Source organism: Sus scrofa, chromosome 18, assembly GCF_000003025.6.
Source record: "Sus scrofa isolate TJ Tabasco breed Duroc chromosome 18, Sscrofa11.1, whole genome shotgun sequence".
NCBI lineage: Eukaryota > Metazoa > Chordata > Mammalia > Artiodactyla > Suidae > Sus > Sus scrofa.
This window is the reverse complement of record NC_010460.4, coordinates 43,725,638-43,753,082: the sequence shown is the minus strand read 5'-3', so window position 1 is coordinate 43,753,082 and position 27,445 is coordinate 43,725,638. Positions and strand designations below refer to the sequence as shown.

The 27,445-nt window shown below is 45.7% G+C and overlaps 1 protein-coding gene across 1 annotated transcript in view; it reads right to left on the bottom strand.

Moving 5' to 3' along the window:
* The window catches only part of TRIL (TLR4 interactor with leucine rich repeats), a 108,084-nt gene extending 80,911 nt beyond the window's left edge, over positions 1–27,173 (bottom strand). The window contains 3 exon segments of the mRNA XM_013985740.2: positions 11,924–12,026; positions 24,711–26,614; positions 26,617–27,173. Of these exon segments, the coding sequence (XP_013841194.2) occupies positions 24,711–26,614; positions 26,617–27,139 (2,427 nt within the window). The 5' untranslated portion in view covers positions 27,140–27,173 and the 3' untranslated portion in view covers positions 11,924–12,026.

The following is a 27,445-nucleotide window of genomic DNA, read 5'->3' as shown; positions in this document are numbered from 1 at the left end:
AGACTTAGATATCTCTGGGGCCCAGTGACAAAGTAGGAAAAACACAAAACAAGTCTGACGCCAACGTTGGCTGTTGGTCTTTGAGCAGGTTGGCTTCCTTCTCTGTGCCTGTGTTTTCCACCCTCGTCATGGAAGGATTAACAGCTACCCCAACCGGGTAGCAGATGCAGCTGTGAAAGCAGATGATAACGATGGAAGCACGAACTCAACTGCTATCACTACTATCGGCTAGCATGTCTTGAGTTCTTCCTACTTGAAGACGTAAGACTGAACACACTGCACAGGGGAAGTCCTTCAATCCTTAGAGCAGACAAATGCAAAAACCCTTACGTTATCATCCCCTTACACAGATGAGAAAACTGAGACTGAGCTGGAGAGGGTGAGTGACTACTATGTCACTCAGTTACTCAGTGCTGGGGCCAGAGCGCAAAATCAGGCGCATGTAGCCACAAAGCCCGAAGCCATCGCACTTCCTTCCCTCCCAGAAAGGACAGGCTGCTGGGGAACGCAAGGTGTGGGCTGTTACTGACTCCTTGATGTGTCCTTTGGACTGTCACACAGCCCCGGTACTTAAACTATGTCCGGCAGCAGAGGGTTGATTTGAATAATCTGAGCAGGGCAGGGGTGGAGAGGCGGCAGCCGGCACAGCCAGAGTGCAGCAGGCAGCTTAGCAACGGGAAAACAAGTGGCATCGCAGAAGGAAAGGGAATGAGCCTCAGGGCTGGGTGGAGGAAGGAGGGCGGAGAGGGGAGGGGCTGGGTCGTGCAGAATCTGGGAGGGTGTGATGGGCACTGTGGGTGCTGGCCCTGGCAAGCGAGGAGAGGATCTTTGGGGTGGAGGGAGTGGGGGCTGTAGGACACGCCCACTGCCAAGCCAGAAAGGCTCTGCCAGGCGTGTTGACATCCAGACCCTGTGTCTCTTTGGTGCCCTCTTCCTGGCTCCACGGATGGTGGAGGTAACATCGGAATTCTGAAAGTCTAACCTGAATGCTATTCACTTAACTAACCTCAATGCTTTCTGCTTAGTGAGCTTAATGGGTCACCGTGCTTATGAGGTGCCAGGGCCAACAGGGAAGACAGGAAATGGAAATCCCTGGTCATCTAAGTTCAACTTAACCTTGGCATACAGGTGCTCACCATGCAGATGGTGAGCGGGGGGTGTCAGCCTTCAAAGGACTTGGACCATGGAAGCCCGGCTTGAGGATGGGCTGGGGAGAGAATGCAGTTCTTCAAAGCCAGTGTCTACTGAGGCTCTTGAAAGGAGAAAAGTTCAGATGAATAAGAAAGCCTCAAGGAGGCCCCACCTATCAGGAAATCAAGTATGGGGCATTTCAAGCTTCCATCTGAAATGTGTGAGGAGACAAATTGGATACCTCCACCCTTCCTTAGCGGAGTGATTTCTGTTCTGTTATACAATTAGAGAGCAAGGGAGCACCTCAGATACCTCCATGAAAATTGCATTATATTTCCAAGGAATCATTTTAAACTTTGTTAAACACGATAAAAGGTCCTATGGTTAGTTTTTTTAAAAAGAGGTATTTTGAAGTAGGATAAGATGATGCGATGTCTGAGATATGTTTTAAAATACTTCAACAAAGAATAAAAAACTAACAGGAAATGTTGCAAATCATTGATAACTGTTCATCTGAGTGATGAAACTTTCAGGCTTATACTATTCCTACTACTTCTATGTGTATTTGAAGTTTTGCATGAAAAATAAAATGTACTCATGGAACAGACACACACACACACACACACACACACAAATCTTGCAAATGTGCCTGGGATGTATTTCTTTGGTGTGAGTAACTTCAAAACATCTGCAAATCTCAACAAAATCTTCATGCCTAAAAATCTCTCTATGCTTCAACAACCACTTTGTGAAAATTAATCAGATGACATTGTTAATGAAGGCAATTAGAAGAATGACAAATTAAGAAAAATTTGGTTTTGAAAGAAAACAATATTGGCCAGGTACCAGGAAGCTAGAGGATGTAGAAGCGCAGATGGTACCTTGTGGGTTTTCATGAAGTGGGAAGAATGTCTTCTAAAAGGTTCTCTGGTGGAAATAAAGTACCAAGGATGGAAGGCCAGAGTATCTGGGCATTACTCTGGTCCTTGGCACTAACTGGTTGTGTGTTTGGGGGCATATCATTTGTGTATTCGCTCATCAAGCATCTGAAGCCCCAGGGTGGGGGGAAAGACCCACTAGGCACCATCTGGCCCTTGCTTAGCATTCCTGGGAGAGGATGCTGACAACCCTAGCCCCCGTTAGCATGGTCCAGCACCAAGTGTGCACTGCAAGAGGGCATGATGGGGTTGTCAAGGCACCAGGGGATAGAGAAGGATGGAGAAGGAGTGGCATGTGTAGAAAGATAGGGATGGCAGGGGGAAGGAACTGTATGCACGGTTTTCGGCGGTGTGATACAGATCGGCAAAGATCCAACGTGGCTGGAGCTCAGGGTTTAAGGACGTGGCTGGGGACACAGCTAGAGAAGCAGGCAAGGCTCTAATCCATTTGACAATTCACTCAACAAATGACTAGCCAGCTCCTACTGTACACCAGGCAGTGTGCCAAGGACAGGATACAGCCGCAAACAAGATGGAGAAAAATACCCAACTTGGCAGAAAGTATATTGGTGCAGGTGAAGAAAATGACCATAAAGAAGACAAATGAAGACTGAGAGTGTCAGCCCACAAGCTAAGTACAGAAAACACACCGGGGAGGGGGCGGGGGCTGAGGAGTGGGGAGGAGGAGAGGGAGTGTCAGGGGGCGCTCGGTCTCAGTCTGAATATTCAAAGCATCTTCTGAAGGACAAGAGGAGTAAGACTTGCCGGTAGCCAGGGAAAGAACATTCTGGAAAGAGCTTTTAGGTCCTTGAATAACAAGCAGGAAGGCTTTATCCTCACAGCTATGGAAACAATGGATTTTAATGCAAGGGTCCAAACCCATATATTTTGGTTTATAAAGGACCATTTTCGTAGTTCTATGTAGCAGGTAAGCAGAAGGCGGCAGGAGGACCAATTGGGAAAAAAAGTCCAGAAATTTTCAGATGAGACACTCAAGGGTGGAAATTAGGAGTGTGGTGGGGGGGAGAGGAGGGTTTGAGAACAAACACGGAAGAACCAGGAGTTGGTAGGAGCGCTGGAGGCTGCCTGGCGAGGAGGAGGGAGGCCTGAGGCGGGAGACGGAGAAGACTGCCCTGTCCTGATTCCCACGGAGGGACAGCTACGGGGCATGTTTGAGTGGGCCACCTACTAACCTTGCCTGACCCTTGGTCACGTCTTACTGCCAGGGACACAAGTCTCGTCGGGACAAGAAGGGCTGCCCCACACCTAGGGCTGCCCCAGCCACCTTAGCACACAAAGGGTAACTCCTCCTGCTCATGGCCAGCATCGCTCTGGGGGTCCCCCACTCCCTGGAGAAGGATGCACCTCCTTTCACCCGCTGGAAACCTTGCCAATATTAAAAGGGATGCCCTATCCTGAAAGGCACATTGCAATGAAAATGTCCAAGCAGAGAAGACGGCCATTGTGTCAGTTAATTACCAGAGCCATGTTTTGTTTGCTGGGGCAGGATGTCTGTACAGCCATTTGTACCCGTTCTGCTCCATTAGGCTAATTAGTTTCCAGATATAAATTAAAGCTGCTGCCCTGAACCCACTGTGCTGCCTTTTCACAGAAACACCCCGTTCTCTGTTGAACGACTTAGCAGGTTTTGTAGATGCAAAAGATATTTCTTTGATTGAATATTCGAGCTAAACTAGAAAACCTGCCCACTGGAGCACAGAAATGATTAAGCAGTGTAATTGAGAGTAATCTATGCAGAAGCCACATGCCTGGGGCAGGTCAAGGGTCCCACTGCTTCCTGATGTGTCATTCGCTCTTACACTCTCTGCATCAAAAAGCACTCATCCCTGAGAAGATGCAACAGGAATCCTCCTGCCCCAGGGCCCTATGTGGAAGTTCAAATATAGGACTCATGGTGAGGGGCCTGTGGCCATTTAGGCAGGAAGGGATGGTTAATGCAGGAGAATAAGCACCCCCCCGCCCCTTGGCTGTAACTGCCTAGGATGGCAGAAGCTCTCCACTCCCAGCACCTCTTTCCACTCTTTCTGCCCAGGTGTCAGAATCGCCACCATCAGTGGCTTCATTAAGACAATAGGTCTTGACTAAGGGGTCAGCAGAACTGGCTACGCATTTTATCAGACCCAGTGCAAAGTAAAATTCTGGGGCTTTTTGTCCAAAAAGTAAGAAACAAGTGCAGATGAACTAAAATAAAATTTGTTTTTGGAGTTCCCATCATGGCTCAGCGGTAATGAACCTGACTAGTATCTATGAGGACACCGGTTTCATCCCTGGCTTCGATCCGTGGGTTAAGGATCCAGCATTGCCATAGGTCGCAGACGAGGTTGGGATCCCACGTTGATGCGGCTGTGGTGTAGGCTGGCAGCTACGGCTCCAATTCAACCCCTAGCTTGGGAATGTCCATATGCTGTGGGTACAGCCCTAGAAAGACAAAAAAAAAAAAAAAAAAAAAAAAATTTTTTTTTAAATACAAATTTTTTCTTTTCCTTCCGTCTCTACCTTCACTTGTTATATTTTTAATTTGCTATTTTAATGCTATGCTAGGTAAATGTAAAACCTTAAACTGTTAGTGTGAACTTCTCTGCCCATCTTTACACAATACAATGCTAGTTTTAAAGGAAAATAGAAGTACGCACGCGAAATCACTAAAATCACACAGTTTCCATTTCATAGCTCACGCATGCATATTTGCGTTTCATTCTTTTTTTTTTTTTTGTCTTTTGTTGTTGTTGTTATTGTTGTTGTTGTTGCTATTCCTTGGGCCGCTCCCGCGGCATTATTTTTGTTGTTGTTGTTGTTGCTATTTCTTGGGCCGCTCCCGCGGCATATGGAGGTTCCCAGGCTAGGGGTCTAATCGGAGCTGTAGCCACCGGCCTACGCCAGAGCCACAGCAACGCGGGATCCGAGCCGCGTCTGCAACCTACACCACAGCTCACGGCAACGCCAGATCGTTAACCCACTGAGCGAGGGCAGGGACCGAACCCGCAACCTCATGGTTCCTAGTCGGATTCGTTAACCACTGCGCCACGACGGGAACTCCTGCGTTTCATTCTTAACAGAACGGTGGAAATGTTACACATGATGAGCTCTAATCACTCCTTGATCATCACCATCTACCAACACCCTCTGCCCTTGCCTGACTGAGGACAAAGGAAAGAAAAAAGCAAATATGGACTGTCCCAGCTTTCTCTTTCCTTCTCTGTCATTGTCATCGTTTCCAGGGTAAGCGGCGGCCACACGCAGTTTGTAACAGCTGATCAGTGTTAGTTTCTTAGTTTCTGTAAGATCCTAACATCAGAGATAAAGAGGTTGGAGGAGGCATATGGGACCTCTCTGTGTGATTTTTGCAACTTCTCAAAATGATTCCAAAACCAAAAGCTTGTTAAAAGAGAAAAGGCTTTCTTTGCAAACACCTTGCCAAGAATTACTGGGTTAAAGAAAGAGGGAAAAAAGCATTTAAAGCCTGACAGCAGCTTTTATCTAACTTGCCTGATAAGCTTCACCTGAGATGAATTCCTGGACCCATTTCTAGAAGATGCTGATTTATTTGATCTGCAACAGGCCCGGGATGGGATTTTTAACAAGCACACACCCTGAGATGTCTTATCAGACATTAGAGGGTGGTAGACCTAGTGCTTTTAAGAGTCAGGTAAACTTGGGGCCACACTCTGGCCGTGTGACCTTTTCTTACCAGATTTTTTACTTACCATCTATGTGACCTCTTAGGCCCTGACTTAACGTCTTAAAAAAAATCCGTAGTAAGATGGCCCTACTCCAGTGACATTTAAATGAAGTATGCACGGAAGTACCCAGCACGGGGCTTGGTAGGCCATGTGTTATAATCAGCACAGGCACCTCGTATTCTGGTTTTTCCTTCGAAAGAGAATTTGGGGTTGATGAACTGTAACTGTAATTCGTAAACAAGTTCTACCAAGACCGTGCCTTTTTTTCCAGAAGATAACTAACACCAAGAAGATCAGAAATATAGTCTTTTTGAGTTTCTCTTTATGTAGAGATTGTGCTTACTGCTCATTTTCTGATAAACAACAGAGACAGGTGCCCTCCATTGTGCCGAAAGAAGAGAGTCAGACTGGACATTTCCACAGGCTGTTGCCCTGAGGGAAGTGCACTTGAGAGCCTGCACAGAGGCCCCCAACCGCTTCTGTGTCTCCCCTTCCCCGACAGCCACCCCACTGCAGGCTCCAGAACAGCTGGGGCACCGGATGAAACGCCTCTTTCGGCAGAGGCCAGGAAGCCGTGTGGGTAAAATATGAACCCTGCTTAGCATTGCATTTCATGGGAAATAAAAAAGACAGTAAAATCCTTTGTCTCTAGATGTCCTGAAACCTCTGTCTCTGTGATGGAAAGAATCACCCCTAATTTAGACAAGCCCTAAGACAGTCTGCCACAAATTGCAGATTCCCTTATCTCCTGATGAGCTAATACGTTTTTATCATCTCTGAACATCTTAGAAAAAAATTTTTCAAGGCGCTAAGAAGAAGGACATGGAGCAGACACTGGCCGAGAGGCAAGTGAGATAAAGACATAATGACGGTTTGACGCTTTAAGAGGCAGTATTAGGCACAGGGTCCTAGGAGAGAGGACACGCGCAAGAGCTGGGGCGGGGGGGCACAAGGGAAATGGAGGGTCATCCTGTATAAAGGTAAGACCGCCCCCACTGCCATCCTCTGAACACATGTGTCATGGTACCCGCCTACTATATTCCAAGTCTCATGCTAGAGCCATTCACTTTGCTGTTCCCAGAGGTCCTGCAAGCCCAAGAAAATGTTAGATGGTAATGTGTAGGTTAAACACACACACACACACACCAACGTGTTGTGATCAACCAAAGCAAACAGGGAGACTTTATTGGGAGACGCTAAATGTACCCAGTGAAGAGTGGCCCTGTTTCACCAGGTCTGAAATTAGGAAGCGGATAGTCACTCTGAAACAAGGAAGTGACCTTGCCTGTCTCCAGGAAGGCCAGTCTGGCGTCTGCTTCCCTTGACATCTTTGATTCCTGGCAAAACCCCCCCACCCCCTGGCTTTCCACGTCTCTGGACACATGGCTGAAAACGGTGGCCCCAAACTCCAGAGCTCTGCCTTCTCCAAGCCCTGGCCCAACCAAACGACCTGCCCACATTGCAGTTCCTGGAGCAAGGTCCTTCTGTGCGCAGCTGGGTCATGCATTGACCAGCCTATGGGGTCACACAAAACAAGCATGATCCACGCTTCCAGTCCTTCAAGGGGGTGTGGGGGCTCAGGACCAATTCTCTAAGAAAAGGGCTGGGTCTCAGTAGATGCCTCAAAAGACATTTACTGCAGGTGAAAAAAAATACCATGCTGCTAAGTCAGGACATTTTTTTTTTTTAGCACTTCTGCCATCTTTTCCATATCTCCTCTGTCCATCAATTCTGAATTATATACTTGGATGTTGAGATCTGGATGGGAAAGGAAATAAAGTGAAGGACACACCATTTAACCTTCAGAGTATCTGCAAGATAGAGTCTGCAGAGATATCAGACTGCTTTAAATGGTCTTTCTCCATTCATGTACTTGAAATTCACATTGGAAAAGAAACAGCAACCAATACCGCAAGTTCAGCTTAACGGAATGGGAGGAGGGCAAAGGCACCTCTCCCCCAAGAGTGGCCTTCCAGGGCACAACTCACAGGCGGAAGAGGCTATAAACTGCTCACAAAGGAAGAAAGACAGAGGGGAAAGATTAGGCATGAAAAAGGATCTGATTGCAGGAAAGCTGGTTCAAATTAATGAGACAATGCGAGCCTTGACATTCTTGATGGATGTCAGTGGTTAAGTGCTAGCAGGACCTTCTGAGGTTACAACCTCCATTCAGACCTCAGCCCGGGATGGCAACCTGAAACCCAAGGCCATGGGTGGCGAGCATCTGTGAGCCCAGCGTGGATTAGTGCCGTGGCCTTGGGAGGCCCCCTCCAGCCGGCTGCTTCCTCCCTGTGTACCAGTTACCCCCAAGCCAGGTGTGCTCTGGGGGCGACAACAATACAAGTAATTAAGACAAAATGTTCTTGGCTGTGTCTCAGACATATTCCTTTATGTCAAGAACAAAGGGGTAGTTGATGAACTAATTTTTTGGTGGGGAGAGAGGCAGCATCTATTATTAAATGAATGCTTAGGATTTTTGTTTGTTTGTTTTTCAATAGCCCCATTATAATTTCAGTTCAGATACTCCAAAGCTCATGTTTCTTAATTTATTATCGCCAGCTCCCGTCCTCTAGGATCCAGTAATTGAATTTTACTGGCGTCATTACCATATCCACAAACAAGCATGTCTTCCTGAACTAAAGCAGTCAAAGCCTGTTGGTTGGCCCACAGGAGATGTGCCTGGAGTGGAAGTGGATCTCAGCCTAGAAAGTGGGCATGTTTTCCTGGCCAGGGACACTGGCTACCGCTGGGTGCCAGGGAAGCTGCACATGGTCAGCTCGGGACATCTGCAGGAGCAGGAGGAGCACAGAGGCGGAAGAGATGAAAAGAAAAATATGAGTCTCCAAAGACCAGAGCCTCCAAATAACCAGATTATGGTCCCTTTGCCGTCCAAAATAGATGAACTTCTCAGAAACGAGATCTACATACTTGGTTGAGAGCCAGGAAATTCCAAAAAGAGATGTTGAAATTCCATTAAAAAAAAAAAAAAAAAGCAAATTGACAGCCTACATCTTCTCCTTCTTATATCCAAAACAGGAGAATAAAACTCATAATTTGAGATGGGTTTTAGGGCTACCCAGACACACAGAGATCACCTACAAAAATCCCGTCTCCTCAGTTTACAGCAGAGGCTCCAAGGAATAAAACAAATTCTTATCTCAATGTGATATTTAAGATGCTTTTTTTTAAAAATCCACATCCTTCAAAGATGTACCTCAAAAACTGAGGGCAGCACGGAGGCAGAGTAAAAAGAATAGAGATAGAAATCGAGTCTCTCTTGACTCCTCTGTGAACTCTGAGCCTTGATTGCTTCCTCTGGAAAATGGGAATGATACCATCACTGGCTTCTGTGAGGACTGACATAAGGCAAACAAAATATTTCACCAAGTACCCAGCGCCCGGTCTCAGCTAAACATCATGTTACCTTGGCATCTGTGAAGGAACTAAATCGCTCATTTTGAAAACACTGTACTCCTAGGAAGGCACGTGGCTGAAATGATGGGACTTTCCTGAAGGATGGTCTCCTTCGGAACTAGGACACGGGAAAGGAGAGAGGCCCCTCAGACGAGCACCCCTAAATTTCTGAAGACATCAGGAAAGGACTTTGGGTAATTGTGCCTGGGCGGCTGACATTCACATGCCACTGGGCATTTGCAAAAGCTCTGAGGACTTAGGTGTTCTGACCTACAGACCATATTTCAACTCAGATACCGCTGGTGTCCTCAAAACCATGGCTATCCTGATGAACCATGAGGGAACCTTACCAATTCCCCCCACAGGCTTGTCTCTCACATTCTTATTCTTTATCGGAAAAAGAGAAATCAACCACTCCACCACTGCCTCCCTGCTTCCATGTCCCATCCCTGTTTCCTTTAAGGAATAATCAAGGAAATACCCCCAAGTGAATCAACCGCTGACAGACTGCATCCAGTGAGGGGGCCAAGGTGTGTCTCCCCCGACTCCAAAATTCAGGTATTGGAGCCCTAAGGTTCCAGTACCTTAGGATGGGACATTCTTTGTAAATTGGGTCATTGCAGTTATAATTACGGTTCAGATGAGCTCCTATTGAAGTACGGTGGGCTTTTACTTCGATATGACTGGTGTCCTTATTAGAGGAGGAAATTCAGACACAGACAGGGACATAGGGAGAAAGTCACACGAAAACGAAGGCAGAGCTCAGGCTGTGTCCGCAAGCCAAGGTAAGCTCACGATGCCAGAAGTCCACCAGCAGCCGGCGTCTGGAGCTGATCTTTCCTGACAGTCTTTAGAAGAACCAGCCCACTGACACCCTGATCTTGTAGCTTCCAGAACTATGAGATAGTCCATTTCTGTTGTTTAAGCTGGCCAGTCCACGACGCTTAGTTACAGCAGCCCTAGCAAACTAAAACACATGGCAACCGCTTCTTTCTGGAAATAAAGCCTCTTTCACCTCCTTATCCTCACTCTAGGACCACTGTGGCCTGAGCACCCTATACCCTGCCACTTACACCTCCCTTTCCACAACAGCTTCATGGGGCTCGATTCCACCCACCACCCAAGCAGGCTTGGTGCTGCCAGTGAACTCAGGTCCCAAAGTATGCCTCTAAACTCCAGGCCAAGAAGCAGTTAGGACCCTGCTGGGGTAGGGGGGCCGGGCTGACAGCCCCAGCATCATCCAAGGTCACATCCCTCACCTCTGGCCTCCCCTAATTGGATGGCGATCACAGCCTGAGAGATGATAACACAGATTATCCATGTTTTGCAGCTTTATTCAGCTCCCTTATAAGGAAAAATATGCCCCTTGAAGTCTTGCAGACTGGAGTAGCTATTATAAATCTGAGCTTGCATGTGAGAGACTCATGTCTCTCAGTAAAAAAAGAAAAAAGTTAAAAGAGGAAAGAAAATGTAAGAAACCACCTCTTGCTCCCCAACCCCCATCTCTTATAAACACACACACACACACACACACACACACACACACACACACACACCACCTATACACACAAGTTCTTTTCCACTGGACTGTGGTTCCTTTTATGGCTGTGTATTCACAAGAAGAGAGATATTGGCTTCTGTCCCCTGGGATAATGATGATAAATACACCAAGGTCAGCAGCCCCATCAGCCATGGGAGCTGCTCCCTCTGGCAACTGCAGATAATCACTCACCTGCGGGACTGGTTGCCTGTACGTCAATCTGTGCGTCGCCATGTCACTGAACACATCCCTTATCTCACAAACACACTTGTCATACTGTGTCTTTCCAGTGCACAAAGAAATTGATAAACGGTTGTTTTGCCGTGGAAGTTTTTTTTTAAGTCTCAGTCATGATTTCGTGGGGGTGGGGGGGTGGGGAGAAGTTACTGAAGAACGGGGACCAGGTGGAAAATAAAATCAGTGTGTCGACAACAATATTCTGTCCCATATCCTAGGAAACAATAACCCAGACTTTGGCAGATCCAAAAGACCTTCGACGGAAAATTTCTCCTACCATAACTCCGTTCCTAACAGGACTAATGCTTAAAGTTTTTTAAAAATCCACTGGTATTTCTTGAGAACCTCTGATGTGAAAGGCACCCTGCTAGATGATAGGAATACCAACATAAGTAAGGTCTATTCTAAGCAACATGTCTTAGGCTGTATTCGACATAAATTCTAGACAATTCTTAGAATTGTCTTAGACATAAATCACTCCAGATTTATGTCTAAGCAACATAATAGACACTGTACCCAGAGAGAAGAAATGTATGTTACATTTCCCAAATGTTGACTTTTTGAGAACTGTATTCCTATATTAAAGGTAAAAGGAGTAGAATCAGGAGTTCCCATTGTGGCTCAGAGGGTTAAGAACCCGGCTAGTATCCATGAGGATCCCAGGCCTCATTCAATGGGATCCGGCACCGCAAACGGTAGTGCAGGAGATAGATGCTGCTCAGATCTAGCATTGCTCTGGCTGTGGCATAGCCTAGGGCTCCAATTCGACCCCAGCCTGGGAACCTCCATATGCCAGGGGCACAACCCTAAAAAGACCAAAAAAAGAATCAGACTGTACCCCTGGTCCAATGTACCATCTTACAGTACTCATGAGTTTTTGACCATTGCGATATAAATGTACCTTTGGGTAGAATTACAGCTATTAAATGACCTGCCCCCAAACACGAATGTACATGACTTACATAAACAGTCTGGCCTGTGGATCTCGGTGGGAAAGGGTGAAGAGCTGCCTTGCAGCCCTCATCAATAAGCAGGGAGCCAGCTCTCCTCTGAGCTGGCCAGGCTCTGTGGAAACATAAAGAGAAATACAGCATGGAGTCCTTGTCCTAAGAGAGTTCATAAACCAACGGAAAGATCTAACCTCCCAGCACACAACAGGGACCCACGCATGTCAGGACAGAGGGGAGCATTTGCAGCTCTGAGATGGACTACAGCTCTCTCATTAAATATTTACAGACCCACACGTTAGCTCTGGGGATTGCCCTGGATGTTTTATACAGATTTTTAAAAAAATGGGCAGCGAAAAAAGGTCAAATTCCTTAGAAATGACTTTTAAATGTATTGGGGAAGAAAAGAAAGGTTCACAGGGAATCCTGAGAACAATCCCTTGCTGTTTTGTCCATTGTCATGTGTGCATGCACGGCCGCAGAGTGTCGGGGACTGACAGCTAGGATTCTGGAGCCAGCCTGGCTTCCAGTCAAGACTCCGACACCTCCCCAGTCAGGGGTCTTGGTCTGAGTACATAATTTCTCTGTGCCTCCATCTCCTCATCTCTAACGTTAGGAGCGTAGTGGTATCTCCCTCAGAGGATTATTACGAGGATGGAATGGGTTAGTGTAGGGAAAGCTCTTAAAAAAGCACCTGGAACAAAACTAAATGCCCTCTGTCTCCAACCCATTAATACGTGAGAGTCTGACATACTTACTCTATGCAATACCCACTTTAAGTCTTAACACAAAATAAGACTGGTATAAAACTAAGATAAAAATCTCAAATACAGCATGTCCCTTCTATAAGATGATCTGTATGGCCAATTAATAACCTTTGATGTAGGTAATATTAAAATTGGGTGTTTTTATTCAATCCATGACAATGGGCTAATTTTTGTCTGTCTAAAAGTTTGAGATCTGATGATTATTATACAATAATGGATTTGCAACAGTCCTTGCCTGGAGTGGGGCATCTGTGGATTATTCCAGGAACTAGGACTCCTACTGTATCTAATTCTTTGTGCTCCTCCTCTACCACCTTGGTTTCAGGTTAAGCATTTGTTTAGAGCTCAATGTGTACAATAGAAAGGCATTGCCTTTTACAAGTCAGGGCTTCTTCCTAAGCAAATGCTGTATGTGGCAAGACGTCTAATTGAGAATTCAGGATATCGTGATTGATGCTGGTCTCAAGTTGACACTAAAAGTTCCAACCACAGGGATTTAAAAAGCACACAATTCTTCACTCTCCTTCACTTGAACTCTTTCAGATGTTACCTAAATATAATGCAGTCCACAGAGCTCTTCATTACAGAAGGAAGCTGGCCTTACTGTTTGCAAAGGAGTCCCCATGCTTTACATAATGTTGAGGGGGGAAGAGTTAGGTAAAAACAAAACATGTTCCTGGGTGCTAAATTTGCATGTATACTAGCATAAATCATTACACAAGCTTGACTAAAAAACATCTGTCCGTGTGTGCAAAAACTCCAAAAAACACAGTCTGTCAAATCCAGAAAATCTCAAATTTACATAATAAATGCTTCTGAAAATAAACAATTCTAAAAATCCAGGTTAAACATGCTATTTGACAAATAAATCTGCATATGAGTGAATAAATTTGAAGTCTGTGGTGCTCTAATAGTGACAAGAAAATCCAAACCCAGCTCAAATACTGACGTAATTGATTCAACTCCTCACAGCTATTGCCTGACAGAAGAAGAGTATTATCCACTTCTGGGCATAAAAACTATTTACCTCAGTCTTAAGTATTCTTCTGACACGATGTTTAGCATTCAGTTAAATCTTATTAGACTTGGGGAGTTCCCGTTGTGGCTCAGCAGCTTAAGAACCTGACACAGTGTCCGTGAGGATGCAGGTTCAATCCTTGACCTGGGAACTTCCACAGGGCGTGGGTGCAGCCAAAAAACAAAAACAAAAAACAAACCACAACAATTCATAATAGTTACAAAGTAGAAGACAAAAAAGCATGAAAAAACAGCCTAATGTCCTATTGTTAAATAAAGCAATCAATAAAACTGGACTCAGAGATGCCCACATGTTGAAACTATTAGACAGAGACTTTAATATGACTAAGAATTAACGTATAGTGACTAAGTAGGATCCATCTTAGAAATTCGAGACTGGTTCAACATTACAATATAAATCAATGTTAATTCACCATATCAAAAAACTAAAAAGGAAAATCAGACGATCATTTCAATAAAGCAGAAAAAGCAACTGACAAAACTCAGCATACTTTCATGATAAAAACTGTCAGCAAATTATAATTTCCTCACTCTGATAAAGGAATTTACATAAAATCTTGAGCTGACATCATACTTAATATTTAAAGCTTGATTTATTTCTCCCTAAGGTTAGCGATGAGTCAGGAAGTCTTCTCACACAACTTCTATTTGACATTGTATTGCTGTTTCTAACCAGTGCAATAAGACAAGAAAAAGACATACAGATTAGAAGAAAGAAATAAAACTATCTTTATATACATAAAATCTCCAAAGAACCTAATAAGAAGTTACTAGAAATAAATAAGTTTATCAAATTCACAAGATGCATGGTCAATGTATAAAAAACAACTTTATCTGTATATGCTAGAAATGGACAACGGGAATTGAAGGTTTTTTAAAATACCATTTACAAAAATAATCAAAACATGAACCAAAGAGCTGACAATATAGGTGCAAGTTTTGCAGGCTGAAAATTATAAAACATTTGTGAGAGAAATTTAAAAGAAACTAAATATGTTGACAGAGTTCTCTTGTGGTGCAGCATGTTAAGGATCTGGCATTGTCGCCATAGCAGCTTGGTTTGCTGCTGTGGTGTGGTTCAACCCCTGGCCCAGAAACTTCCACATGCCATGGATGTGATCAAATAACACACAAATTTAAAAAAAACTTTTTTAAAAAACCTAAATAAATTGAGAGATTTATTTATTTGCATTCACAGATCAAGAGTCACTATTAAAATGTCAATTATCACCAATTGATCTACAAATTTAATGTAATGTAAATCAAAATCCCAGTAGGCATTTTTTTTTTTTTTGGTTGCAATAACAAGCTGATCCTAAAATTTTTAAGGAAAATAAAAAAGCTAAAGAGTCAAAATCAATTGTGATAAAGGAGAAAAATTGGATGATTCACCCAACCTGATTTTAAGAAAATTTGATATTGGCACAGGATAGACATATAGATCAGTGGATGAGAATAGAGTTTCAAGAAATAGACCTATATATAGGGTCGATAGATTTTTTTTTTCAACAAAGTTGCAGAGATTTTTCAGTGGAGAAAGGATTGTTTCTTCAACAAAAGTTGCTGGATCAGTAGATGTACATAAGCCGAAAAAAGTCAACTTGACTGGATTCATACCTCACACCATATAAAAAGATCAATTTGGAATGGGTCATAGTCCTAAATGTACAGAAAAACACCTCTAGGAAAATTAAAAGGTAAACCATAGACTGGGAGAAAATACTTGCATAACATATATTTGACAAGGGACTTGTAGGCAGAACACACAAAACATTCTTATAACTCACTTATAAGAATAGAAAGAACCCGATGAAAAAATGAAATATTTGAACAAACACGTCACTAAAGAAGCATAAGCGGCAAATGCTTCCACAAAAAGATTCTCAATATCCTTTGTCATTAGGGAAATACAAATTAAACCAAACAAAATAACACTACACACCTAACAGAATGGCTTTTTGGAAACAGGTAAAAAACTAAGTGCAGGCAAATGTGGGAAACAATCAGAAAGTCTATATACTGCTGATGGGAATGCAAAATAGTGTGGCTACTTTGGCAGTTTCTTGTGAAACACACTACAAATATCCTAGCAATCCCACTCCTGGGTATTTAGTGAAGAGAAATGAAAACACATGTTCATACAAAGATGCGTATGCAAATGTTGGAGCTGCTTTATTCCTAACAGTCCCAAACTAAAAATAAGTCCAATGTCCATCAACTGGTGAAGAAATAAACCTGTGTGGTAGATCCACATGACGGAGTACTACTCAGCAACAGAAAGGAAGGAACCACGGACGCACACAACAGAATGGATGAATCTTGAAGCACTATGATAAGGGGAAAAGGCAGACACACAATGTGACATGCTCTCTGAGTTCACGTATGTGCAATTCTAGAACAGGCAAAACTACAGGGACAAAAATCAAATCTGTAATTGCTTGTGGCTGGGGTCGGGGGAAGGGACTGACTACAAAGGAACTTTTTGTGGCGATGGAATGAATGCGCTGCATCTTGAGTGGCGTAGTGGCGACGTGATTGCATGTATTTGTGGAAACTAATGAAGCTATAGACTCCAAAAGGGTAAACTGGACTGTATATAAATTGTACCTCAATAAATCTTAAAAAGGAAAGAAAATCAAATTTAAAAGTGGAAAGAGAGGGAGAGAGAGAAAGAATAACATGCCATGGAAATGCAATACATGATTCTACATTGAACCAAGGGGACAACAGCTAAGAAGGGCATTATTAAGATAGTTGATACATTTCGAATACGGAATGTAGATCTGATAACAGCATTTTTAAGACCCCTGGGTAGTGTGGCAGTTAAGGATTGAGGTTGTCACTGCTGTGGCTTGGATTCCATCCCTGGCCTGGGAACTTCTGCATGCCATGGTTGTGGCCAAAAAATGATAATAGCATTTTATTAGTGTTAAATTTTCTGATCTTGATAATTTTACTATAGTTATAATGAGTGACACCAACAGGGAATAATAAAACAAAAGCCTAAGTAGAATTAAGCACAAGGCAAAAACAAACAGAAAGTAGTGTGTGTGTGTGTGTGTGTGTGTGTGTGTGTGTGTGTGTGTGTGTGAATGAGAGAGACTGGCAATCAAAATAGAAATAGAAAAAGCATACAGCCAAACAAGGTATATGAAGGCAGTGAGAGCACATAAACAAGATCTTCCAAGAAGACAACTTGTAAGACACGAGAGCAACCCATCCTTTTCCTTGGCACAAAGAATGTCAGAGAGCCTTTCAAAATACAAAGGAAGCAGGAGTTCAGCTGTTTAAGGATCCAGCAATGCCACTGTTGTGGCTTGGTTTGCTGCTGTAGCACTGGTTCCATCCCTGGCCTGAGAACTTCTGCATGCCACAGGAACATGGCATTTATAAATAAATAAATAAATGAGACAAAAACTTGACACCTTCTGAAAAGTGAGCCCAGAGCAAATGGAGTCAGGGATACACCTAGCTCAGGGATACACTTAGCCCAGGGATATACTTAGCCCTTTCTTCTTTGTGGAGTCCTTTGAGAACTGGGGAAGCGGTTAAGTATGCAAAGGTAAGAGAAGACACAAGTAGGGACATTTTTAATGTGTGATAAGAAGCCCCAAGTAAGAAATAGAAACTGTGCACATGCAGCAAAGGAGAAAAACACTTCGGAAAGAATAAGTAGAAAATATCAAACAAATTAAAACTCATTAAAAAAACCCTCCCATCTTCATCCTCAACACACACATACAAAGCTACCACCATCAACAATACAACCACACCTATCTGGTTACCAGTTTAAAAGACAAAAGATTGTTAACAATAAAACTACTGTATGCTCTAGCTATCCACTTTCGGGTATTATTCAAAGGAAATGAAAACACTAGCTTGATAAGATACATGCACCCCTATGTACACTGCAGCATTATTTACAGTAGCCAAAATATGGAAACAACCTAAATGTCCACTAACAGATGAATGGATAAAGAAGATGTGGTAGACACATACAATGGAGTATTACTCAGCCATGAAAAGAAGGGAAATCTTGCCATTTTCAACAACATGGATGGACTTTGAGGTATTAGGCTAAGTGAAATAAGTTAGACAAAAATACCAATATTGTATGATTTCACTTATATATGGAATCTAAAAGCAAAACAAACAAACAAACAAAGCAACACAGGATTCCTAGCTGCAGAAACCAGACTGATGGTTACCAGAGCGGAAGGAGGTTGGAAGGTGGGTGAAATGGGTGAAGGGGGTCAACTATATGGTGACGGGTAGTAACTAGACTTGTGGAGATCACTTGGTAGTGTACCTTGTATACAAAGATCCAAGAATTATGTTATACCCCTGAAACTAATGTAACATTGCATACCGCTTTTACCTCTAAAAAAAAAGAGAGAGAGAGAGATTGGTCAAGGGGTAGAAAAGATAACTGAGGCACTGAGCAAAGGGCAAGGGGGTACAGGAGGAGGACTGGGGAAGATGAAAGTTACAGTTGATCTGCATTATTCACGGAGCATGCATTTGTGGACTCACCTACTCACCAAAACCCCAGAATTAACACTCTGCAGCACTTTCATGGCCATTGGCAGACCTGCCCAGAGCAGTGGAAAATGCGAGGTGCTGTGCGTGATCCCAGCTGGAGCTGAACAAGACAATGTTTTGCCTCCTTGTTTCATAGCTCAGACTGTAAACAAGGGTCCTTTTCACAGTCTATTTGGTGCCACATTTTCTGCATTTTCATGCTGTATGTTGACAATTTTGCTGTCTTAAAAGGGCTCCCAAGCATAGGGCTGAAGTGCTGGCTCATGTCCCTAAGTGCAGAAAGATGTGTCTTGGGGGAAAACATATGTGTTGACACACTTGCTTCAGGCATGAGTTACCGTGCTCTCCGCCATGAGCTTAATGTTAATAAATCAATGCTATATATTAAATAGGTGTCTTTAAACAGAAACACATATAAAATAAGGTTATATATTGACAGCTTGATGAAAATGTGACCAGAGGCTTGCAGGAACCTAACCCTGAATTTCCCCTGGGAGCAATGGTTCAGTATTTGCTAATTCAATATTCGCTGTAATCTTATACAACGTAACTTGGGTGGATAAGGAGAATTGATTGTTAGAAGGAAGCACATTCAACTCACAATGGCAGCTACTTTAGAAGACAGAGTGTAGGGAAGGAAATCAGCAGTTTTGTCAATAAAGACATTTATTAAGGCTGAAAACCAACATTGCACAATGTTAACTGTTAGTGAATGATGCTAATATGGGTGTTTGTTATTATTTGCACTCATTTTAATTTCCTAAAGTAAATGTCCTTAGAAAGACATCAAAATTGAGAGAGAGGGACTAAGAGGGCAGTCACCATTAAAAGTACGTCTCTTCACGCTACAGTGTACACATGCTAAGAGTTAGGAATAAACTCAACTTAGGGTAAGAATTACTTCGTCAAAAATTAGAACTCAGAAGGTGCATAATTGCTGCTTGGTTACGGCTGATCTTACATGACCGTGCTGCCCTGTCTCAGCATGAACTATGCGGCAGAGCTAGTATTTAAAACACTTGGGTGAGTTTGAAAGAAATGTTATGAAGTTACATAGTCAGGAGATGCTGTTTGCTGTTTGCAATGCTGGGGCAATTTGTCTAGCACCTGATGCCAGCTCACAGCCAAATCACAAAGCCACATTTCTGTGTCCATAAGTGAAATAAAACAGTAAATGGCGGGGCGGGGGTGGGGGGAGAACCTACAAAGAGATTAAGAGAAAGAAGGTTATTCTCAGATGACTAAAATTCCTTCCTCACATCCTTAAAAACCTTCTGAACTACAGTGATGCTGTAATTCTCTGAGATGGTGAAGATACAAGGCTCAGGAGGACTCTGTCTTGATCCTGGGTCATGGTCTGGAATTGTGAATATATTCCTGGCATTAAAATGCCTCACTGTCACTTAGCTCCACATCTCAGGAGCAGAGAGAGGAGGGGTTAAGTACAGATATCAAGGAATCCACTGTCTATTGTAACGGTTTCTCAGTGTACAGTAGCTTAGAATCTCTCTAACAGATGCAATAGGATATTTTGGTATTTTGTCCCAAGATAAAGCAACCAGATCCTCCGGAAGCTACATTTTTTTTTTCTAATTGTTTCAGTTCTCAATATAAGTAAGTACAATCTCCAAAGACCTGAATCTCCCATGCAAAATGAAAAGAATACTATTTGCCACATGATTGAGAAGGAGGAAGGAATCTGAAATCCCCAGGGAAAAAAGCATGTGTGCATGCAAAGTATCCTTCTAAGTAAACTGAGAGGAAAAGGACACTTGGAGATGCTATCGCTATGTTAATGGGGGAGGAGGGCACCACGTAAGCAAGACCACTTACGCAGCCTTAGTTCCGATCTAAAGCCTGACTCAACTTGTGCTAAGGGTTTAATAAATATAGGAAAGTTTGCTCAAATACCAGTACAGTCACTTCCTTTTCAAATAATGAGAGAGTATTTCAAGAGCCATCCTTCCCCACTAAATTAGAGAAGAGCCTCGATTAACCAAAACGAGGGGAGGTAAGAGTCACTATGATCTCATTATCTGAATTTTCGGATGGGTTAGGGCTGAAGCAGAATGCCTTGTCCATGAAACTTCTCAAATGTATCAAATAACTGTCACCCTGAGCACAGGAGAATACTGCTACCAATAAGACCTCTACTGCTTATTAAACAATTTCCTTGTAACTGGTGTTGTCCAATGCTCTTTCCTTATTTATTCCTTAAAATAGAACTGTGCAGTCAGGACCCAGCATTCCCATTTTAACAGTTGCAGAAGCCATAATATTTCCAAAAACGGCTATGATAAGAGACGGGTGGGAAGACAACAGAAGGAAAAGGACAGAAGCTCAATTTCCTGAAACGTCTCGTTTTGCGGATTTGATTTCAGAACCAAATGAATTTTTACCTAACTATAAAATCAATTTAAATGCTGCAAAACCAGTTCCTTAAAAATTGGAAGTAAAGTGAATTCGAGGAGTCTCGTTGGTAACAAACCACCCTAAGAGGAACTATTCCTAGTGGAATGATGGGCGCTTTAAAAAACAGTATTTTGACTGTAAATCTCTAGACAGACATACCCTAGCCAAAAATAAACCGTCAAAAAAAGAAAACTTGGAGTTCCCTAGTGGCCTAGCAGTTAAGGATCCTGCATTGTCCCTGTAGTGGCTCAGGCTGCTGCTGTGGCATGGGTTCAATCCCTGGCCTGGGAATTTCCATGTGCTATAGGCACAGCCAAAAACAAAAAAGAAAGAAATCTTAAACAGTACAGGTAATCACTCTTACTGTATTCAGTAATATGGGACAATTTGAGCAACAAAATCGCAATAGTATTAGATTGTGACTCATGGAATAAAACATATCCGTGAGTCCCTATCACGATAAATAAAACAGCAAATGTGGCGGGGGAGAAGCTACGGCACAAAGAGATTAAGAGAAAGGTTATTCTCAGATGACTAAAATTCCTTCCTCACATTCTTAAAAACCTTCTGAACTACAGTGATGCTGTAATTCTCTGAGATGGTGAAGATACAAGGCTCAGGAGGACTCTGTCTTGATCCTGGGTCATGGTCTGGAATTGTGAATATATTCCTGGCATTAAAATGCCTCACTGTCACTTATCTCCACATCTCAGGAGCAGAGAGAGGAGGGGTTAAGTACAGATACCAAGGAATCCAGTGTCTCCTGTAATAGTTTCACAGTATATACAGCAGCTGCCTGTACTCCTGGTGAAAACCAGGTGTTTGGCAAATCAGTGAAGGGGTTCTGATCACATGCTAATTATTAGTTGGCAGCATTGCAAAATGATCCGCCTCATGAAAGCAATGATCTTACTGGTTGCACCGAGGACCCCACCACTTTCCAGACTGTGTCAATGACTCTTGAACTGACCACTCCTACCTCGAGCAAAGTGTATTCTTTTTACGTTAGGAATTTTACCTTTTCCTAAACTTTGTAATGGCAAAGATGGCCTCCAGGTGAAGATAAGTCCTTCTTTTTCCAGGCGAGTCCATGGGTTTGACTTTTAATTGTTTGCTTTAAACAGCTGAAACCTGCTGAGACCCATCATGTTGCCGTCACTGGTGTTTTAGCACCATTCTCACCTCACAGCTGACCATCTGCTTTTAGAGCCGCCTCACTGTTTCTTTGGGCAGAAGGTCACACAACCATTTCTTAAAAATTAAGCCCACACTCGACTGTGGAAATGGAAACTTAAAAACACTGAAAGAGGACAGAAAGACTTCCAGCTTGTTTCATTTTCATTGATGAAAACTGCTACAGAAAAAGGCAGGGTGCCATTATGAAAGCATATAAAATATTGGAAACTCCAACACTAAGACATCTCCATTAGTAAGTGGGTTTATTGAGATCACTGAACATAACAATGTATGACATTTATTCATTTCCCACTGAAAGGCTTTCCAGTGAAACTGTTTTTACATGGATTCAGGCATTAAGCATTTTCAGTGATTTTTTGCAGTTGAAAGGGTAGGTGGTGGGAAGAAACAGAGGACTTTTCCAGACTTTCAAGGGATTCACTTTATTACACTGCTGTGGAAAAGCAAGAGCTAAGAAATGCAATTGTTCTACCAATGCAACACCTAGGCGCACAAGAGCTGCAAGATAAGTGCAAGGCTGCAAATAAGAGCAAACGACTTCACCGCTCCCAAATGCCAATAGGCCTGGAATCTGAAGCAAGCCCTGGCAGCAAACTAAGAATGACAGTCCATTTCCTGTGGTTTATTAAGTTTCGGCCCCACGGATAAGACCGCCAGAAAAGCAGCTGTATTTTAAGTGGTCTGGACATTTACTCATCTGAACATAAACAAAGATCCGCTCATTGAAATCCCTGTGTCCCTCTTCGGCTGTTGGGACAAGGGCAGGCCTGGCTCAGTGGAGGCCAAACATAAACGGGATGGGGTGGGGTGCAAGGATCCCTGGACTATGACAGATTCCCTGAGTCTTCAGGACCCTCAGGGGCTTAAGGCCCTCAACAGAAGATTCCCTGTTAGCCTTAGCACCGTTGCAGTGGCCTCCCCGGCACCCCACAGCCAACGACTCCATAACCACGGTTAACATAACGAGATCGTGCACACGCTCTAAGTGACTGTGTTTCAGACCACACACAAAATCATTAATGTAAACCAAAGCACTACATTTAGTGATAAACATCTACTTCATAAATATCAGGAAAGGAAAATACCCCAAGTAGTTGAAAACAACTGAACAAATAAAGGAGCCTAGCCCTAAGTTTAAAACAAAAACATTTCAAAGAAATACTGCAATGACTAACTAAAAGATAAGATTTAATCACAACAAGGACAGAAAACACTGGGTAGTGGAGGGAATAATTTGCAAAATATAGAATTATTTCACAGTGAGGTTTAAGTACTCATACCAATCTTCTGGTTTTAGTAGAAACAGACAACCACTGATGCACATTTTTCTTTCACATTGTCCCCCTCTGCTCTTTTATGTAAAGTAAGACAATATGTGATCAAACATTACATATCAATGGCAAGTCGCCTTTTGCTCACCCCATTAGGAAATTACCTAACTGTGCAACCATTTATCACCTAACTGTGCAACTCAAGAGCCACAGGGCACAGTCAACCGCGTGTCACTGACAAAAACACCGGAAGTACCACATCACAGTTATTCCGATCTGGACAGGTTGTCAGAGATGTGGTGAGTGAACCAGAACGCTGGCATTCCCTAAGGGGTCATCGGATATATATACACATTACATTCTTTTATGGCATTCGACATTGATATTTCCTCTTCCGTATATAGGTTTAAAAAAATAAAATTAAAAAGCCACAGGAGCAACCCTGACAGAGAAGTCTTGCATGAAGCCTTCTCCTAAGAAAGTATGTAATCTTAGTTAACTTCAAGGTCTGCGAATGTTCTTGTGATGTGACTGTTACAAGGCAAATAGCTGAATTACTGAGCTCCACTAAAACAGTCCTTGAGTTTATTGGTCAGTCTGTTAAATGTCAGAGTTCTTCACATTGTTGAAAAAAAAAAAAAAAAAACACCGCATCTTTAATTATTTAAACATTAAGTTGTCCTGAATGTTTTACCAACCAACATAAAAGAGTTCCCAGGGAGTTCCCATCGTGGCTCAGCAGGAAAGGAATCTGACTAGCATCCAGGAGGATGCAGGTTCGATCCCTGGCCTTGCTCAGGGGTAAGGATCCGGCATTGCCATGAGCTGTGGTGTAGGCCACAGATTTGGCTTGGATCCCAAGTTGCTGTGGCGCAGGCCAGCAGCTACTGTTCCGATTGGACCCCTAGCCTGGGAATCTCCAAAATGTGGAGGGTGCGGCCCTAAAAAGACCAAAAAAAAAAAAAAAAAAAATGAGTTCCTGGGCAAGTGTATTAAACTTTACCACTTTACCACCTGTTTACGACATCACCCCTCTTGGCAGAGACCACCAGACCCGTGGAGTCAGTTGCCAAGCCTTCTTTGTAATGGTAATAAGTTCTTTTTTCCTTAAATAGAAACAAACCTCCTCTGTTTGATACTGAACAAACTAAAAAACATGCATCCAAATCTCTTTCTGGCCACGTTGAAGGGCACAAGCACCCTTTTCTACCCCCAAAGGGGCCAGGCCATTGCATTATAATGCCAAAAAAAAAAAAATCTATTCTTATAGCTGCACCAATGTGTCCACGTAGAGAAGACCTCCCACCTCTGGACCCCAACATCCATTTGTCCCCTACTCTTGGCCTTGACCACCAATAATATCCATTTACTTCATGAGTGAGTACTGGGATTGGGGGATGGTGCAGAATTAGCTATCTGTCCCCTTTGGCCTCTCTGGTAAAGGCACAAAAGCCGGGAAAGAGAAGGTCTCATAAAATGGGGTATTCCCCCGAGGTGGGTGGCAGGGTCCTGCGGATAGCTGGCTGCTCAAGGCCAATGAGATTGTCTCCACACCCCTGGAGGCCCTGGATCTACCTAGTCTGCAAACCGCTGCAGGAGATGGTCCTCCCGCCTCAAGCTGCCGCCCGCGCCGCCGCCCCCGCTGTCCATGAAGCGGTCGCACGGGAACTCGATGAGGTCCGCCTCGCTGAGCGCGCACACGGTGGTGCGCGGTCGGTGCGACTGGAATCCAGAAAAGTCGGCCGAGACGCCGGTGCCCATGGAGCGCAGGGGCCGTCGGGTGGAGTACATGTGACGGACGTGGACTGGGGCCCCGCCCTTCCGCCTGGCCCGCAACTTCCTCCGCAGCCAGCGCGACGCCCAGGCGGCCAAGGCCAGGAGTACCAGCAGCGCGTTGACGGCCAGCAGGGCCAAGGTCAGCAGTTGGTAGTCGACGCTGCTTCGGCTCCCAGACTCTGGCAGGGTGACCAGCCCCGCGCAGTGGTCCCGGGGAGCCACAGGGCAGACCCGGCCGCCGAGCACGCCCTCCACGCACACCAGGTAGGGAGTGTCTCCGCGCAGCTCCCGCAGCGTGGCCGAGTCGCTGCGCTCGGGCAGGTAGACGAAACGGTGGAATTTAGGCTGCTGCCCAAAGCGGTCGAAGAGCAGTCGGAAGCGCGCGCCGCCCAGCGGCCGGGGGCTGCGGTGCTCGCGCACCGCCCAGCGCACCGAAGCGCTGTCTGCGCCCACCGCCTCCACCGTCAGGTTGCACAGGATGAACTTGTTGAAGTCACACGGGTCAGATACCAGCGGCGGCAGGCCGACCCCGCCGTCGGATTGGGCTGCGGTTTCTAGTTGCGGCGCCGCTAGGCGCTGCTTCGCTGCGCGCTGCCATGGGTCTCCGGCTGGCGCCGAGCCAGCCGCAGCCGTCTGGGTGGGCTCCGCGTGGGCAGGATCCGACGCAGTCGGACGTCCCCGCTCTGGCTTCTCCAGCAGGTCCTGGGGGTGTGGCGCCGGGCCTGCGGCAGCAGCGGCGTTGAAACCCGGCTGCTGAAGGCCCGGGCCTCGCCGGCTCAGCCTAAGGGCACTGCGGTTACCCAAGAGCTCCCTGGCAGCCCCGTCCCAGGCCACCCCTGGCAGAAATCGACCCCGCTGCTGCGGCTGGGGCTGCGGAGGCTCCTGCGCAAGGGCACCTGGAGGGGGCGCCACCTCCTCCTCTTGGGCTGTGGGTAGGGGCAGCTGCTTGCCGTCGGCAGTCGGGGGAACCGAGGGCGAGGGATCTGCACAAGACCCGTTCTGCAGTTGCTGGTCATCCAGGTAATCCAGGTACTTGCCCCGCAGGGCCGGAGGGTGGCGACACTGCACGAAAACGGTGAGGAGCCGGCCTTGAGAGTGCCAGTCGCCCATCCAACGCTTCAGGCCTCGCAGCCGGCAGTCGCAGGTCCAGCCATTGCCGTCAAGATCCAGCCTGTAGAGGGCTGGGCTGGCGGCGAAAATGTCCCCGGAGAGGGCGCTGAGCGCGTTGTCGCGCAGGCTGAGCTCGCGCAGCCGGCCCAGGTGGCCAAAGACAGTGGGGTGCAGAGCGGACAGCTCGTTGCCGCTTAGGTCCAGCGCCTCCAGGCTATGCAGAGGCTCCAGCAGCGCCACGGGCAACTGGCTCAGCCGATTCCCCTCCAGGCGCAGCTCGCGCAAGGCTTCCAACCCCCAGAAGGCCTCGGGCGCGAGGTGCGTGAGCTGGTTGCCCCTGAGCGAGAGTAAGCCCAGGCGCGGCAGGTGCTGGAAAACGCGCGGCCCGAGGTGCTGCAGGCTGTTGGCTGAGAGGATGAGAGTGGAGAGGGAGCGCAGCGGTGCGAAGGTGGCTGCATGGCGTAGGGAGGGCTGCAGCTCGTTGGCAGAGAGGTTGAGGAAGCGCAGCTTCCCCAACTGGGCGAAGGCGTTTTTGCCCAGAAAGCGGATCCGATTGGACTCCAGATGCAGGTAGAGCAAGTTGCCAAGGGGGCGAAGACGGCGTCCGGAAGCGCCCCCAAGGCGTTCCCGTCCAGCCGCAGCTTGACGAGACTCTCTAGGCCTTCGAAGGAGCCGCGGCTGAGGCGGCCGATCTCGTTCCCGTTGGCGTAGAGGATGCGCAGCTTGCGCAGCGGCGCCAGTGTCCCGGGAGCGAGCGTCTGCAGGAGGTTGTTGCCCAGGTAGAGCTCCTCCAGCCGGGAGAGCTTCTCGAAGGTCTTGGGGTGCAGAAAGCGGATCTGATTATACTGCAGGTCCAGCCGTCTGAGCTGCCCCAGGCGGTGGAAGTCGAAGGCCGTGATGTTGGTTATGAAGTTGCCGCCGAGGCTGTAAGTGAGCACGTCCTGCGGGCTCGGCAGCGAGCTGGTCTTGGGCACGGCTCGGAGCCCCCTGTTGGTGCACAGAAGGTGCTGGGGGTGCTGGCAGTCGCAGCGCTCCGGGCATACCGTCTGGGCCCGCGGCGGCAGCGCGAGGCAGCCGCACACCACGAGCAAGAAGCGCACGGCGCGAGCAGCCTCCATCGCCGCCCGCCCTGCGTGCTGAGGCCGGATCGTCCTCTTGGCCCGCCGGCTCTGTGTCTCCTCTGCATTCCCCTTGGCCTGGCCAGAGTCGCTAAATGGCCTCTTTCGGACTTTGCAGCGCCGTCCAGCCCCTCCTCCGCCCTTTGTCCGGTGGCTGGCCCGGGTCTCTGCAGAGGTTTTGCCTGGCCAAGTTAGGCGGCGCGGGGCGCCCCGCGAGCTCCGAGTGCTACTTGTTGCATTTCTGCAGAAAACTGTTTCTCCGGGTGCGCGTCGAGGGGCGGAGGGAGGGAGCAAGACCTGAGCTTT